We start from the raw sequence: 17,564 nt of genomic DNA, 5'->3' as shown, positions 1-17,564 counted from the left end.
GGAATCTAGTTACGTAACTGTCCTGTAACAGCTGATATGATAATCTAAAGTTATTCGAGAATCATCCTTATTTTTCCTGCGCCGTAGCAAATATGTGATAGAAATTCCACTACCAGCATTAATATGCTTCAAAACAAATCGTTTTTCCGCCAAGTTAGTATGACGAGGGCTACATCTATTTGTTGAATTCCTTCACACCGATTCGTTTCTTGATCTGTAGCTTCAAATTCCTCAAGGCCACTTTCTACTGTCATATTAGACACAAACCTAAAACTGCGAATACCTCCATGCGAGTCATTAGTCGCTTACTACTCTTCCATCCTCTCTGACTTTAGTTGAGGGCTCGCGACCTTATTTTGAACAACTTAGTATGACGATATATCGTAGTCGAGGGAGATCACAAAACTTGCTAGACTTGTGTCACAGGTTCCTTTTTAGACTTGTGCTACAGGCTCCATTCTACTCGGCTATATAAAGTACTCAAACTTGAAGAATTTCTGCATCGATCTATATTTAGCCTGGTAGTCTGTCGGACCATGTTCGCGCGCTTTTTGTTCACCGTGTCCTTACGAACAATTGGGGGTATTTAGTGGGCGTGGTTCTTTAAATGACCAGTCATTATCCTAAAGAATCGTATCTCATGACAATTTCCTTTTCCACCCTTTGTGCGACTGCTGTAGAGATATCATGTTGCAATGGTCACATTCTATATAAAGATCTCTGGCTATTATTAGATTTACAAATCGAGTACCCTTTTTAAAACTAGAATTTCTTTGTCCAGTTGGTCAGTAACTGAAGAGTCTTTTGTTTGAACAAGTTGCAACTCGAGTCGTCGAGTGCTGACTGACTGACCGATAGTGACCCGTGCGCAGTTAGGAAACACGCAGAGCTCAAATCAAACAGCTTATTGAAAATTACAAGCTTCTAAATCAGAGGTGTGCAGCAGGCGCCCCGTGGGCCACATCCGGCATGCCAAGCCACTGGTTGTGACCCTTGTAAATACTTCTCTTGCCTAGTGATAGCTGACTGTGAATGGTCGTATCGTATCCCCCAGTCATCTATAGAAAACTTAATTTTCTCATTTTGCTATCATATATATATATATATATATATACTGTATATTATGTGTTTTCTGGTTTGACGAGAAAAATAAATTCTCTCTCTATCCCGCTAATTTTTTTGCATGGCCCATATAGATGTCTGAAGTTGGTTATATGGCCCACCGACAAAGAATGTTGCACCTGCGTGTTCTAAATGCTTTTAGCTTGATCACTGTATAATAGTCAGTACAATTTAATGACTCTCGTTCGTTGTAGTCGGCTTTATCCTACTATTGTTCCATCACTAATTTTCTGTCCTGTTACTGATTCTGTTTATTTTCGGTTAAGATAAGTTGAAGGAAGTCCTAACATATTCTTGTAAGATAAACGGAACCAAAGTAACATTTCAAAAATGCGTTGTGAGCCAGTAATACACTAGTACGTAAGGGAATAAATATTTTTAGTTTGTATACACGTTTTAAAGTTTCACTTATTACAAAACCAAATCTACAAGAAGAACAATCAAAAATACTCGACGTGCAATTAAATCTAAAAGCATAGATCTTCAATAAAAACGCATAACTGCAAGCAGTAGCGTGTCAAACTTTTCTGCTTCCTGGGTCGTGTTTCTGATAATGATGCTTCTTATACTCAACTTCAAAAATTATTTTGGGGATAAACAACTTTTAGATGTTGTTATATGAGAAACAAATTGAAGGTCTAGTAAGAGTGAAATGTTTGTATTACTATCATTATTTAAATTATTAAACCTAGCCACAAACTCCCCCCTATAACGTTCTACCCGGGGCGGCTGCCCCTTTGGCCCCTCTAGACAAGCCACTGACTGCTGTAAAATATCGAAAGCACAAATTGCAGATATAAACCCCCGGTTTGACAGCCTTGCTGGAAACCAATTCAACACTGAAAAACATTCTAACACACATTCATGGATGTATCTACATAAAATTGCACTCATGGCAAAGTTTGAAATTGCGCCTCCTTGGCCCTTGACAGACAATTTTTAAGAACTGTTTTTGAAATAGATACTTGTACGTTATTATATGAATAAAAAAACGAGTTTCAATTATTTGCTATTTAAAATTATTTTTTTGAAACATTCTACGATGAAGACCTTTCACCCTTTTTGCGCCCTGTCCGAACAGTGCTAGTTTCAATGTAAAATTATTTTTACGATTAAGACCTTTTTGTCTATTTTTGCGCCCCAATCCAAACGACGCCCACGGCACTAGCTTTGAATCCGACACCCTAGGTGCACCACTGCACACAGTTGAAGTGTTGTCTACATGCAATTGCTTTCTCGCGTCAATCAACAATATCCTTCAACTATCACATGCAATAATAAATTTGCACAGTGACTCTATTTGGTTCATTTGTTAGCTTACTTATAGTCATACCGGAAACACGTGATGTCAAAGAGACCTCTTTTGAGCTGGTTAGTTTTACAGAAAAACAAATATGTCAGTAAAAACGGTGAGTAACCCGATTAAAAGTATCAACTTTTAAAGCCTCTTTAAGCAAGAATCTTACTCGATCTCGTTTTGACCGTGACTCACCAATAGGACTGAACAATACAATTCTGTTTACTAGAATCTGACATAATAAGTCGAATAGAATTTTGCGCCAATGGAAAACAAAAAGGTGATATACAAAGTTAACCAAAGTAATCACGCTAGAAACTAAATGTAAGCTTAATTAATACAACCTGCTCTATGTGTGTAGCAGATCACAACACGGGTCGCGTAACACGTTGTTGTATGATACAATTTCTTTGTTCTGATTCCCGACGAGCGGGATATCTTGCGTTGTTTACTTTTCCCTGCAATAACTACAGCGTCGATGTTTGTTTATCTATGCCACGCAGTGAATGATATTTATTAAATTTAAACGCCATGGTGCAACCGTAATGCTTCTCAAACTTGTGTATATTTGTATCTGTTTGCTGTTATAACTCATCAAGTATTTAGAGCAGTGGTTCACAAACGGTGGGTCGTAGACAATTTTTTGAGGAGGCGTAAAACTGATTGAAAATAAAAATATTTGTTAGATTTAATCTTACCCTCTCTATTTCGGATATTTACATTTCTTTATTTTGGATATTCACCTTCCATCAACGTATTTGCAACGAGTTTTTCAAATAAAACATACTTGCCTTACAATCTGTTATTTGTAGTTTATTGTTAGCTAGTTGTTTTTGAGGGTGACCGTACATTTGAACCCACGTATATATTTCAACCCATGTACATTTGAACCCATGTGTATATCCGCGGGTTCAATCTATATGCGGGTGCTAAAACCCATGGGTTAGGGTTAGTATGGGTTCAAATATCCGTCAAACAAAAAAAATTCCATAGGTGCAATAGTATGCAGGTGCAATTCTCGTGGGTTCCAATGTAATGGAACCATTTTTGAGCTGTGGCGCGAGACTTGGCAAATTCTAAAAAAGGGGGGACGGCTTAAAAAATACTGTCTCATACTTGTTAGTGGCTGAAGTTCCATAGCCTTGTTGAGAATTAAGGTTTGAAACGGCCAATAAAACAGTAAACGTACAGTTCAGGCAAATGTTTGACTTATTTTCCTACTTGTCGCGAATAATTTCATCAAAACAGAGCCTAAACAAAGTACAAACTGTCTCGGATCAGTGCTGCATTAACACGTCGTATCCGAGTCATAACGGTATTACGCCTCATAACCATGTTGCTGCATATGCAATAGTCATACAGAGGTCTAGGGGGCTATCGTATATGCTACGTGTCACATAGCATAACTGCCACCCTGAGGCTCGACGACTTATACAACGTTACGAAATTCACGGTGCGTGACCCCTCAGATCATTGTAAATGTGGTGTGCATACTGCTTACCGGTATTTGTGCGACCAACAGAATTAGTTCCAACGATCATTTGACACTGAACTAGAATTTGTACCAACCATCGGCATCACGGACATGACTTCGGGACAGACAAAGTTTTTGCAATTTTATCCTAGAGTCTGTTTTACTCTTTTTAGGTCGGAGTCCATTTTCTGTAACTTTTAGTTTATCGTGTGAAAAGATTTAATATAGACGGTGATCCCCACCCCCTAATTTTAAGGTGTGATACTGCACTTTAAATGCAAGCTTGAATACAATTGTATTTGAATATCCAGAAAGTGCTGTATATGCCAGTGTAGATGGTCAGCCAAATATATAACGCATTTTTATGAGTTAGAAATAATTTTATGGCAAATAGCTAAATATCTAACACTTCCTAAAAGTAAAACACCCCGTTGCCCTCTAAAATTAAAAAAATGGGGCGCATACGGATCGTGAGTCATATATTTTGGACCTACGTTCGGATCGACGTAGCCATTCTCCAAGTTCAGTAATCTTGTAGTGTGAGTTCCAGATTAGTGTTAGACCATAATTTTATACCGATTTTTCTTATTAGCGTGTTAGCAAGGTCAGTATACCCCCCGCCCAAAAGTTTCATTCTCTTTACACAACTTGATGTAAATTAGACGAACAAAATTAGTTACCTCCATATTGGTACATACACTTTTAGAGCGCCCTAAGTTCTGCATTTTGGATTCATAGAAAAACTAATTAATTTAGTTGCACATTGGTTTATTTATCATCTTTCTATCCAAAACTGTATTTTCTATATTCCAAGTTAAGAAAAAAGAATGATATTCAAATACTATCATCATGCCAGAAAACACGCCTAAAATCGGTGTTCCCAAATATATTCAACTTATAGTGTTCCCAAATATAATTTATTCAAAAATTCTTGGCGGAAAACCCCATCTCGACATAACTGATCTTTTCCCTCTATTTCTCCGCCGTGGTGTTGCTGTCAATGGATCTCTTCTTTTTCTTATTTCTTGGTTCACACATTCTTCCTCCATCAGGTCAAAAGTTGAATAATTGTTGCAACAACCCTTTTCTCGCTTCTTGTAAGAGATTCGACCCCGACAACATCCGTAATCATTAATTCTGTGAAGGTGAATTCAAAATATGATCGTTTTTTTTTCTGAATAACTACAACATAATGACAATGCACACTTCGTTTGCAATAAGACTAAGTTATTCTATTTCTACCAAATAGCAAGGGCGCTCCCGTAGTATGTGAACCAAGATGGCGGACATCGGAAAGTGGTATGTGTACCAGGTTAGGGTCAGGCCATAATTTTATTCCAATTTTCCGTATTTTAGTTCTTTCAAAAGTTCGGGGATTAACCAAGTGACTCCTAACCCTAACCTGGTACACATACTACGTTCCAATGTCAGCCATCTTGTTTCACATACTACGGGAGTACCCTGAAATTATGGGCAGGGGTAATATTGGCTAACACACCCAACCTTGTAATAGAACTTAATTACGGTGAAATTATGGCCTAACCCTAACTTGGTATACACACCACGGGAGTGCCTTCGAATCCACGCAGGGTAATCAGAGGTGCGATGGCGATCGTATTCCCAACGCTTAGCACGATGTGTCGAGTCAGATACACATAAAATACGAGAGTTTCAGATAAAAATATACTTACGATCTGCCAACTCCGCCACAGCATACTTCCATTATGTTATGGTAAGTCCTCTCCCCACAACATCGAGTACCCCTGTTCAATCTAGGCCTGCAAAAAAATGTAATAATGCAATTCAAGATCCACGTATTTTCATACCCGATTTGGTGACCGGACAAGAGTCGGAATTTGTCAGGTCGGAGCTCCAGAAGTATGTGCACTATGATGGTGCACAACCTAAACAAAGTATGTGTACCAGGTTAAGGTTCAGGTTGTGCGCCATCTCGGTGCACATTCTTCGGGAGCTCCGGTATGTCTTAACTAGAGTCAAAAATGGGGTCGTATTTTTAAATACCCCTGGGTCGGAGTCGAAATTATTAACAGGGGTTAACCCCACTCCTCTTTTAAAATATATAAAAAGAAAAGTATTTTCAGTATCATACATATCAATTTTTCGTTGTTTGAAACGCATTTCAGACCAACCAAAACCCAGACCAGGTGGATGTTACGGTTTAACTTGGCAATTAGAAATTTCAGAATCCCCCGTTTGAAAAATCCTGGCTACGACCCTGATTATGAATCTGGTGAGCCTCTGACGTCAATGGTAATAACATAAGTCTCAATTTTTTACTTTAAAAGAGGGGTCGGCAAACTTTTGTTGTTCGCGGGCCAAAATTAAAGATTGGAAGTCATTCGCGGGCCGCAAATATTTTTAGATAGTAAAAACTGAGGAAATGACCAACGAATCACAATTTTCACACAGATTCCAGTTAAATTTCAAGCAGCGCGCGAAGACTGATCATTTGAATATTTTCTCCGCCATCAAACCATTTGCACTCAGCATCAACTTTTTTATATTCTGTTGCCATTTGTCTAATTATAATCAATTTATAGGCTCATTAAACGAGTGATTGTGATTTATATACTTGTTATGTTATAATATAATTTAGTGTCCCAGAACAAATTCTGTTACGTAAAGAATGTAATGGCGGCCAATACAGTTGTTTTGTTAATATAATTCAGTGAAGCGTCGAGGGCCGGATTATATTGTTCCGCGGGTCGTAGTTTGCCGACCCGTGTTTTAAAGGAATTGGGACTAGGTTGTTTACTAAGCGTTATTAGCTGTCTATTAAAACAGGTCCAACCGTCGATCAAAATTCGATTTTCCCAGAGGGCTGTGGTAGGAGTCTAAATATTTAACAGCCCGAAGTATCCGATATCCGTTACATCTATTTCCGTAATATACAGGGTGTCCAAAAAGTTTCGCCCGATCACAAAGTCTTTATAATCAAATGTTATTTTTTTTTTAATTTTAAAAAAGATTTATAGTAAACCTGTTTCTAATTGGATGTTATATATGTTAAATGTTGTAGTCCGCATTTATCATACAACCAAACTTATTCAAATTTGCAATTGGTAATGATATGAAATCGGGCGGAACTTTTTGGACACCTTGTGTATATATATATATTAACAAAAGATCTAAACATAGATATATGATTATGAAAATGGAAATACGCTTACCGGTAACTGACAGTTCACGCGAAATCAATAAACACAAATCAGGCTGAATTTGGGGTTAAAAGTCGGGCTTTATGAACTAGCTTGATAGCGCCGAAGCGTCAATTTTCCTCGATAAAACTCCTAATAAGATCAAAAAACGGTATTCCCGAAGTATGTAGATCGAGATGGCGGACACCGGAACGTAGGTACGTGTACCAGGTTAGGGTTAGGCCATAATTTCATTTCAATTTTCCTCATTTTAGTTCTATGACGACACGAATTTGGGGACTAGCCAAGTGACTCTAGTAGTATTTGTACCTGAAATTATGGCCTAATCCTAACCTGGTACAGATACTAATTCCCGGTGTTCGCCATCTTAGTTCAAATACTTCGGGAGAACCCAAAAATCCGTAAAAATAATCCATAGGTCCACCTCGCGTATAATGATATATATTTCACCTTTTTACATTATTGCAACAGAGTTGTTTTTTAATGTTGGCATAATCGTCCCCACACTTGATATAATCGGGATCCGAAGCTTTCCACGATTCTGTTGTTGTTGTTAGGGGTGCTGGTGTCGTCATAATCCCTCTCATCGTCATAGTGGTTGCTAGGATACAAAATTATTTTCGAAATGAAGTCGGGTGCCCTACTGATATTTTGTTATCCGTTATATGCCTTAGGATATGTTTTCTGTTTGATCTGCCTTTTGCAGCAGTGATCTAAGGCAGGGGTGTGCAACCTGCGGCTCGCGGGCCAAATGCGGCCCGCGGAGCAGTGCCAATTTGGAATAGTGTGCGGCTCACAAAATGAGTTTTTAATTCAGTTTAATCTGGTAAGTGCGACTATTTCCAATCCCTTTGCGTTGCAAAGCCTATACCGGAGTCCAACTTATTATCTATGACGTTACAATTTCTTTCTGGTGCGTGCAACTACTAGAAAGCCTATTTTAAATAAAGGTGCGGCCCGCAAGTTCATCCAGTTATTTGTGACTGGCTCTCCTGTATTGTAAAGGTAGTACACTCCAGATCTAAGAGTTACCTACAGCCTTCATGCAATAACTGTTTTGTTATCTGAATGTTACCGGAAGATTGTCCAAAATTGAATTAGGTTGTCGAGAATTAGGTATCTGGCCACCCTGTATTAAAGGTTGTACACCCCTGATTTAGATAATGAAATGAACTCATGACAAAACTTCTAAGCGCTCACCAGTTCTAGAAAGTTTCCTAGCTTCGCATTTTCCTGGAAGCAATAGAATGTCGTCAATTGCAATGTCTGATTTATAGCTGGTTCCTCGGATTCCACGAAATTCGAACTGAAAAAAAAAGGTAATGGATAATTATATAAATACAAAACTACCCTCATAGGCAGACATGGGCAAAGTGAGGCCCGCGGGCCAAATCCGGCCCGCTAACTAATTCAATCTGGCCCGCCTGATGCTGCTACAACCAAACTGAAACAAAATTTTGATGTTTTAATTGAATATAGCTCAAAGAATTTGTTGAGATTGCGGTTAAACTTAGTTTTGGCACGAGGCTTATTGGTTCCCACTGTTGCTTTTGTAACACTGTAAATATTGTTCATAAATTGTAACTTTTTACGTGTCACTTACATTGCCCACCAGGGGGCTCCCGAAGTATGCGAACCAAGATGGCGGACATCGGAATATAATATGTGTACTAGGTTAGGGTTAGGCCATAATTTTAAGTATAAATACTACGGGAGGCTCTTGGCTAGTCTTCGAACTGATAATAGGACTAAAATAAGGAAAATTGGAAAAAAATTATCGCCTAACCCTAACCAGTTACCCATGTTACGTTCCGATGTCCGCCATATTGGTTCGCATACTTCGGGAGCACCCCCGCCGTTCTAAGTTTGACCCCTGGTTTAACCTTTCCCACCCTGTTCTATGCGTTCTCTTACCACGACAGGTCTATAGTGTTTCTGTATAGTCGTCGACCGCAAGGTTGTTGTGCTTTCCTTCCATTCATTCCCGTCTTTGCTCAGCTGACCTAGATTAAAATGCGCAAAGTTACGCTGGAAATACAGTAAGTTTTACTTCTTTTTAAGCAGCGAGTTACATGAAAAACCTAATGTATTTCTGAGGACTGGGTCAGGCCGACATTACAAATAAATTTTATCACAGCGAGTGAGAGATGGCCGCTATGAACTTAGCAACCGAAATTTTTCCTTCGTAAAGCCCAGTGTGATAACAACTCAACCATCGCACTAATGAACAACAGTATGATACAGTGAGCATATGTATAAGATGGTTCCATTACATTTGAACCCACGTACATTTGAACCCATGACAATTGAACCTGTATGCTATTGCACCTATGGAGTTTTTTTTGTTTCACGGATAGTTAAACCCATACTAACCCTAACCCATGGGTTTTAGCACCCGCATATAGATTGAACTCGTGGATATACGCATGGGTTCAAATGTACATGGGTTCAAATGTACGGTCACCGTATAAGATACCTTAATACAGGGGTGTGCAACCTGCGGGCCAAATGTGACCAACAAGAAAAAAGTTTGCGGAGTTTTTATTTTTATCTGGTACGTGGGAGTAATTTTAATTCATTTGCGTTGCAAAGCTTGTGCAAAGCGAACATCCCATGTCTTAAGATCAATAACAAAATTTCAGTACTCCTGAAGTACGCGCACCAAGATGTCGCACAACCTGAACCCTGACCCGGTACACCACCTGAGTTCAGGTTGTGCGCCGTCTTGGTACGCATACTTCAGGAGGTCCCAAATTTCTTTGCTTGCAACTACTGGGAAGATTATGCTAAACAAATGGGTGACCCGCGGTTTCACCCAGTTATTTGTATCTGACCCTTCTGTACTGAAGGTTGCCCATCCCTGCTTTAATATATTAAGAGTGTCTTAGGAAAACATCCAAAAGCTTCAAATACCTGAATTTTAGATACTGTTATGTACTATGCAATACATAAGAATCGTCTATGGCAGGGGTGTGCAAAATGCGGCCCGCAAGCAAAAATTGTGCGGCCGCGGAGGCAAATGGAGAGCAGTTCGAAAAAATTTAATATTAGAAGATACAAAAGCTAAATGAGTTTTGGTTCCAGTTTATCAATTGATTTGTCTAAATCTAACCTAGAATAGGATTTGACAGCAAATTATTTGGAAATTAATCTTGACGTATTTTACTGAAAACATCTCAACCAAGATAACCATCGACATTTAAAAAAATCACGGCTTCAAATATGGCACTTTTCGCACTTCCATAATAACAAAACGACACCATTTCGTGCCTGCAACTAATAAAAAGCCTGAGTTAAATGTAGGTGCGGCCCGCGGTTCCAGCCGGTTATTGATATTTGGCCCGCCTGCGAAAAAGGGTGCACACCCCTGGTCTATGGCACAAAATTAGTCGCCAGATTAAGTTAAGTACGGTGAGACAGTCTCAAGGCATGACTTTTATGAGACACTAACAAATCGCTGATCGAGATGACGCGAAAGACTTGTTACTTCATAATAATACCTGCAAGCTTGTCCACAACTTTTCTTAGTTGCGCCTCCCCGGCTGCGTTCCAATATATCCAAATAGCTCCGCTTCCTGATCCGTACATATTATACCTGAAGAAGTTAATATAGAATAGCATTTTCATATTTATTTAACTTTTATTAATCAAAAACAAAATTGCAAAGTAGAGAATTACGAGATTTTCAAATCTATATATATATACAAAATATGGAAACTGATATCCATTTGCATATGTGCATATTTCGTGTCATAGTTGTAAAATACTTGTCTTAAGAAGTCTGACCTCGGTCAGACGAAACGTTACAGAAATATTTTTGAGTAAGTGTGTAGCAAGACTCTTGAATTAAATAGAATAGTCATTACTTATCGATTTCAATCGGTAAGTATGTTGATAGGTATTTGTCTGTATGTCTGTCTGTCTGTCTGTCTGTTAGATGCACGCGATATCTCACGAAAGCGAGATTCAATCTGCTCCAGATTTTGCATGTCCGTTTATCATATCTCGGACCAGAAGCCTATCGATTTTGGGCAAATTATGTCGTTTAATTACCGAGTTATTAATTAATTAGTGATGGAACACAAGGTGTCACTATGGAGTAAGAGCTCTGTTTTGAGGGATTCCCTAACTTTCGATCGATAAGTCTTCGATCTCTGACCGATATTCTCGTTTTCACTCTTGCTATAGCATCATTGCGTTATACGCATATACGAATCCACCTGCGCAAAGGCATATAGAGCAAGGAAAGGTAGTTAGTTTCACCCCAACTGTTAGTTATGATATCCATTTACTTATAAATGACGTTTTTAAGGAAATAAATTTGCGCTATCGAACTGGGCTTATTTTTAGAGAAGGGCTAATTTTAAAATCGTTTTTAAAATTCGGGCTAGGTCTTATTTTAGGGGAGACGGTATAGAGCTCTTCTGGCATTCCGTAATATATCGGTGTAAAGGCTCGGCGGTGTGGCGCATCGTGCTAAGCGTTAGGAATACGCTCGCCACCGCATCTTTGATCCCCCTTCGTGGGTTCGAATCCCATGCGGGGATGATCATGTGCGAAAGGATTGCTGGACTCCTCGCCGCCGTAGGGGCTTCCTCCACCCTCAAGTCCATGATTCCGAAAATAACGGGCTAACTAATCTCATACCCGACGTGGAATGGTAACCAGACGAGAGGCCGTGGTTCGCCATATGGCTAAGCCGTCTTATCGGCTTTCCTCTCCCCCGGGATAAATATGTAAATCCTATCCTAAATCGGCGTTGAAAGCTCTTTCGAACACAACGTATACTAACCAGTAACGCAGGCAATAATGAGGTTCAGCCATCATCATGACTGGCGGAGTAGTAAACACAGCTGTCTCTCCTGATCTTGAGCCGCTTGCTTCAACGTAGGCATAAGTCCCATCTGTTTGAATATGTAACAAATTAACCAATGATTTTGGAAATAATGACATCAAGACTAAAAATAATTCCTAAGTCATAAATATTGGAGAATATTCAAGAACATTCTAAATATGATATTTCAACATAACGTGCAAAATAGCGAATAATTTCCCATGTGATAGTTGAATGACCTTGTTTTACATGAATAATCAGTGTAAGAACGGTCTCGAATAATCGAGAAAATTGTGTATCCCTTAAATGCGATCTCAAACATTTCAAGCGATCGTCGTCTTTATCGTCCAATATCAATAATTCTGATGATCGCTACACTACTGTTATAAATGATAACTTGAAATTGTAAGTTGGTTTATTTGATTTCGAGGGAAATAAAATCTATACAGGCAATTGTCTAGATCCTTGCTGTTATATCAAATTAACAGACGTCTCAAATAAAGAAAAAATCAATTATGCATACAGAGATAAACTTTGCATCCATAGCAGTGGTTCTCAAACCTTTTAAGCCGCTTCCCCTACTTATAATTTGTCAAGTCTCGCGCCACACCTCAAAAATAACCAACTTACAATAAGCTACAAATAACAAACAGGAAGGAGGAATTATGTTTATTCAAAAAACACGTTGGAAATACGTGTTATGCGCAAGAAATGCACGCATAAAACATCCCACATAAAAAACATGTACATGCCAAATCAAGTACAAACACAATTAACTCCAGTGAGAATTTTGCTACTGTTTCGTTTCCAATATAGGATTACAAAAGAAAGCTCAAAGAAGTTTCTGCAACACGCAGAACAGCCGATTTCTTTGCTTCGTTTTAATTAAAGCTAATGATGAAAATGTTTTTTTTCGCATAACGCAGTCACTGGTTGAAAATACAGACAACAGTTTGGTTGTTCGATTACTTAGCGATGGGAATTCATTATCAAGAGATATCCAAAATTGTGACAGTGATTCTTTTTTTAAATCTGGACTGTAAAGTAGAATCACAATTTTAATCCAGCTTCTACTTTTTCATAGTGTTCATCATATTAAATACCGCAGTTGATCGACGCCTCAAACGAAATGAATTTACATTACAATGACAAAGTCGTCGGTAACTTGCCACAGGCTCAAAATACTATACAGTGTCTGCTCAAAATACTGAAAAAGTTCATATATAACTGGAATATTATACTGTCCTTGACTGTTTTCTGTTTTCGAACAAAGATATATATCATAACGTTTTATATGGATGAACATATTACTCAGGAAAAGCATGCAGAACAGAAAAATCACGCGTGTCGATTTTTAGGTTTCTGAATCTTCGCATTCGCGATCAATCGGAGGCGAAAAGTGTAATTACTCAAGATGACGCGAAATACGTCGCAATATGACGACGGGGGACAAATTGCGTAACCAAAACAACCTCGTCTTTGGTAAAGCGATGCAGGCGGCATCAAAACAACGAAATTTCTCGCAGACCGGTAAAAAAGCTTCACGGACCGGCGGTTGGGAACCACTGGATAGTTAAACGACCATTGTCTTGTTATATTATCTTATAAACTCCCCTGTATAAACAGTTTTGTATACTCCACCCTTACCACTTTCACCACACCAAACGACCCATTGCCCCACCTTGCACAACTGTCTATATAAGGGACCATACTATATATACTAATTTAATCTAATGTTTTTTGCTTTATATTTGTTAAAAAGGGTGCATGCCGCACATTTATGTTTTAGGCCAGTACGCTCTTGTGCATGCATCCCGTCTTACATAATAATAATTGTTCATTTATTTTTTTTTATCACTATTACGAGACGAATAAACATACATACATACATACTATAGGTAGAGAGAGATTATTATTTGAGATCATAACGGAGAGACATCAAACCATCATCATTTATTCGTAAACACAATATAAATGTATCACAACAAATATTACAAATAACGAAAGGAAACTAACTTAAATTGTGTTACAAAAGTCGTGAGGGAGCTCAAAAAGTCGTCTGGTCGGGACAACTACGAAAAAAAATTCGCACATCATTCGTAAATTGAAACGCTTTTTAGACCCTAAAGACCCACGTTCTCCGGTCTTCCAGTCAGGCCCGCTTTCTTTTATGATCCAACTTGGCAATTAGGAATTTCAGAAGGGCTACGCCCTTTACATTTACAACGGTAATTCAGGTTAGTGAGTGCAAACAGTTACCACAAGTTTGTCGGGGTATTTTCTTCAGCTGCATTGTTCAAAGCAGGGGTTCTCAACCTTTTTTTTCTGTCAAGTCACCCCGTGTCACGAAACAATAAATGCGAACCCCCGGTTCGGACACCGAACAAAGTTGTGATATATTGACTAACAATTTGTTGCAACTTGCAACACCAATTTATTGACCTTATTGACCCGTTGCGCCACAATAACAACAACGCAACATCAGGGAAAATCTACGTTTCAATTGGCGTCTAGTTTCAATGGACACGCATTTTGCTAAGGTAGAAATGAAGGATATTAAAAAAGATCACCACACAAAAACTTGACTGCCTTCCAAGTACCCCTGGAAATCTTCTCGTGAACCCCAGGTTTAAAGCATAAGTGCTTCAGTTGTGGAAAATAGTTTGAGGATTTTAAAGGTGACCTAAGGTAGCATCCAGTCAGTGGCGTATCTACGTAAAATGAGGCCCATGGCAAAATTCAAAAATGCACCCCCTTGATAGTTGGTTGACTTGGTTTAACGACTGTTGTTAAAATGAGAAATTATTTTATCGAAACATTTCACGATTGGATCCTTTTGCCGTTTTGCGCTCCTGTCAAAACGGCGCCATGGCCGTACTCCCGAAATATGTGAACCAAGATGGCAGATACGCCACTACGATCTACATGTACTCACATTCATTAAATCTTGTATGATCTGCATTAGGTCCAGTTCCATTTGACGGTGTATTTCCTTTCCATAAATTCCACGGGATGTCACTTGTATTCGTCGGCACAAACCCTGGGCACCTGAACAATATGGAATTATAGTTATAAAGCAGTGGTTCCAAAACTTTTTAATATATCATTCCCCCTGAACCGAATCACCAAAATCTCATTTACCCTATTCTTTAAAACACAGTAGCCATATCGTTATCACTTCACTTTGAACAAAAATGGCGATAACACTAACACCAAATGCATCCTCCGATCCAACTTTAAGATGCTGAACTTACGCTAACTCATCATCTACAATCTGTACGGCGACTCATGTCGGCGAGATATTGTTATTATGCTCCTACAAATCGTGTTACTGATTGACTAGGCTCATTGACTAAATGCGAGAGTTGAAGCTTTGCAAATGCTTTGGTTGATCATATGGACTGGTGGCCAAGTCCATGCATCTGAAATATTTAACTGGGTGGCTGATCCCATACCCGACATGAACTGGTAACCGCACGAGAGGCCATGACTCGTTTTATCGCCTTTCTCTCCCCTGGGTAAATATGAATATCCTATCCTGGTAAAATGGATTTTTCGCGCAGAAAGTTTTCTCGCAAACGACACCAATCTGAACATACCATCCCTCCTCAAAATCGCAATGAAGAAGTGCTTTCGGGTATGACGGTCTACCAGTAAACGATGCTAACATGACGAAAAGTGCCAGTGACATATCTCTTGCTACTACGGAAGCAATACCGTACGCATTATCATACGGTACAGATAAACCATTGTTGAGGATGGATCCATATTGGACTGGAGCGACCTGAAATAAAGAGAAGATCGTTATAGTTAAGTTTAATCACTGCAACCAGTGAGAATTGCGAGAGAATGTGTGTACCCACAGATTTACTTGAGAAATAAAGTCTTCCAATAAAGTAATAGGCTAAAATTGTTCGTTATTATATTGAGTAAATATTTGAAAGAATCAAAGCAGTGGTGTGCAATAGGCGGCCCTGGTCACCCGGCCCGCCAAGACATTTAGTGTGGCCCTTGTAAACGCTCAGATTCCGGACAATGATGTTTAAAAAGATGCTTACATGGGTAAAATACACATTAATTTTAGCTCGCTGTGTTGCATCTTTTGCAATATTACAAATTTTATTTCGTTGTATACATTGAAAACATAAATTTTTTGTGTGGCCTGGCTAGATGTCTGAAGTTGGTTATATGCCGACAAAAATGTTGCACACCCCTGATCTAAAGTAAGTCTAGCATAATTCTCCTCTATTTTTCGAAATGCTGTGCAGGTAACTTTGATATCTTAACTATTTAACCTATTCAGAATCACATTGTTGTAAACATTTACCAAAAATTAGGACCTCGTAATATATAGGAGATAAGAAGAGATTCATGATGGAATACCCCACCCCCTGCCACGCCTGTCTTAACAGCGGGTGCTCAACGCGATTGACCTGAGTTGGCGCGTTCTCAGGTTCAAAACCCATGTTCGCAACCTCACACATACAATGCAATGAATTTGGTTTGCATTTGAGCAACATATATATACATGTTTCTGTCGTTGGTCCCTTTCAAATCCTGAATCAGTAATTATTTTGTCGGCAAGCGAGAGCATGCGGATTTACTTCGAGAAATTTCGCCTATGAAAGTTAAAAAAAATGGAAATCCTGTTGTATACTCACCGTTGTTGTCGTTGCTTGTGTGTTAAATAGTAAATCCATGACTGATTATAATAGTTTTAAAGTAAATAAATTTCTCTAAAAATAGTTACATAGGATATTTCTCAATGAAGGTGAGCAGGTACGTAATATTCTATTTTCTTCGAATGACGCTCGTAATATTACTCCAGTGATGAGAGTTAACCGGGCGCGACATATCACTGATGAACGAGTTGAAATTGGACAATTATTCTCAGTGCGGTAACATGCAATACTCCGTATTAAAATTCCACTATGAATTGCCGACTTGGCAAAGGGCAGTGTGATTTTATTCCACTCACATTCAATTTGATTACCCCGTGAAGAGTTGAATTGTATTTAGCTTCTGTCGCGTGTTAGAAAGTTGTAAAAATGTTAATTACAAATGCCTTTTATTGACAATTTTCTTCTCATTGCTTTTGCACAGTTTGGAAATGGTGATTAATTACATTTTCTATGCGAACGATTGAGGATTAGGGAGGGGGCGTGTATTAGGACACGATCAATTGTTAGTCCACGGTTTTGTCGTGCCCATTCTGCAATTTATCCACTCCAACTGCGTTTCCACACTTTGATATATTCTCAGTCAAAACGCGCTTTCCGAGCGTTCTTAGAAAAAAGCATTCTCACTTATTCTCTTCCTAAAATAAAATATTTTTAAAATCATGTACTGGATTATGCTCGATATTTCGAAGCAATTTACTTCGTCTATCTATCTAATTAATTTCACAAATTCAGCTGTCCAAACTGACAATATTTCAAGTATATCTACGAAGTTGAGTCATGCGTCTCAGTGTAATATTTCGCCTCCAGCAATCAAATACTTGGAATATTCTGCCGTTGGCGACTTGATACGATAACAGGTTGAGCGACGACGACATGGTTTTAGTTGCGTCATAATACATTCACAAACAAACTGCCAATTCTCCGATTTAGACTTAATTTTAGAAGTAGGCCTACCACTTGGCTTACACTTTACATT

General features: G+C 38.7%; 1 protein-coding gene across 1 annotated transcript; it reads right to left on the bottom strand.

Moving 5' to 3' along the window:
* Positions 1-4,644: 4,644 nt before the first annotated feature.
* Positions 4,645-16,708, bottom strand: LOC120326893 (uncharacterized). The gene is made up of 10 exons (XM_039393254.2): positions 16,568-16,708; positions 15,506-15,690; positions 14,842-14,954; positions 11,865-11,976; positions 10,573-10,667; positions 8,987-9,075; positions 8,273-8,378; positions 7,523-7,673; positions 5,585-5,671; positions 4,645-5,030 (listed from the first exon to the last, which is right to left on the bottom strand). The coding sequence occupies exons 1-10, from the start codon at positions 16,604-16,606 to the stop codon at positions 4,811-4,813; spliced, it is 1,197 nt and encodes a 398-aa protein (XP_039249188.2). The 5' UTR covers positions 16,607-16,708; the 3' UTR covers positions 4,645-4,810.
* Positions 16,709-17,564: the final 856 nt, after the last annotated feature.

The sequence above is a fragment of the Styela clava genome, chromosome 4 (assembly GCF_964204865.1).
Source record: "Styela clava chromosome 4, kaStyClav1.hap1.2, whole genome shotgun sequence".
Taxonomy (NCBI): Eukaryota; Metazoa; Chordata; class Ascidiacea; order Stolidobranchia; family Styelidae; genus Styela; species Styela clava.
This window is presented reverse-complemented; position numbering and strand designations above follow the sequence as displayed.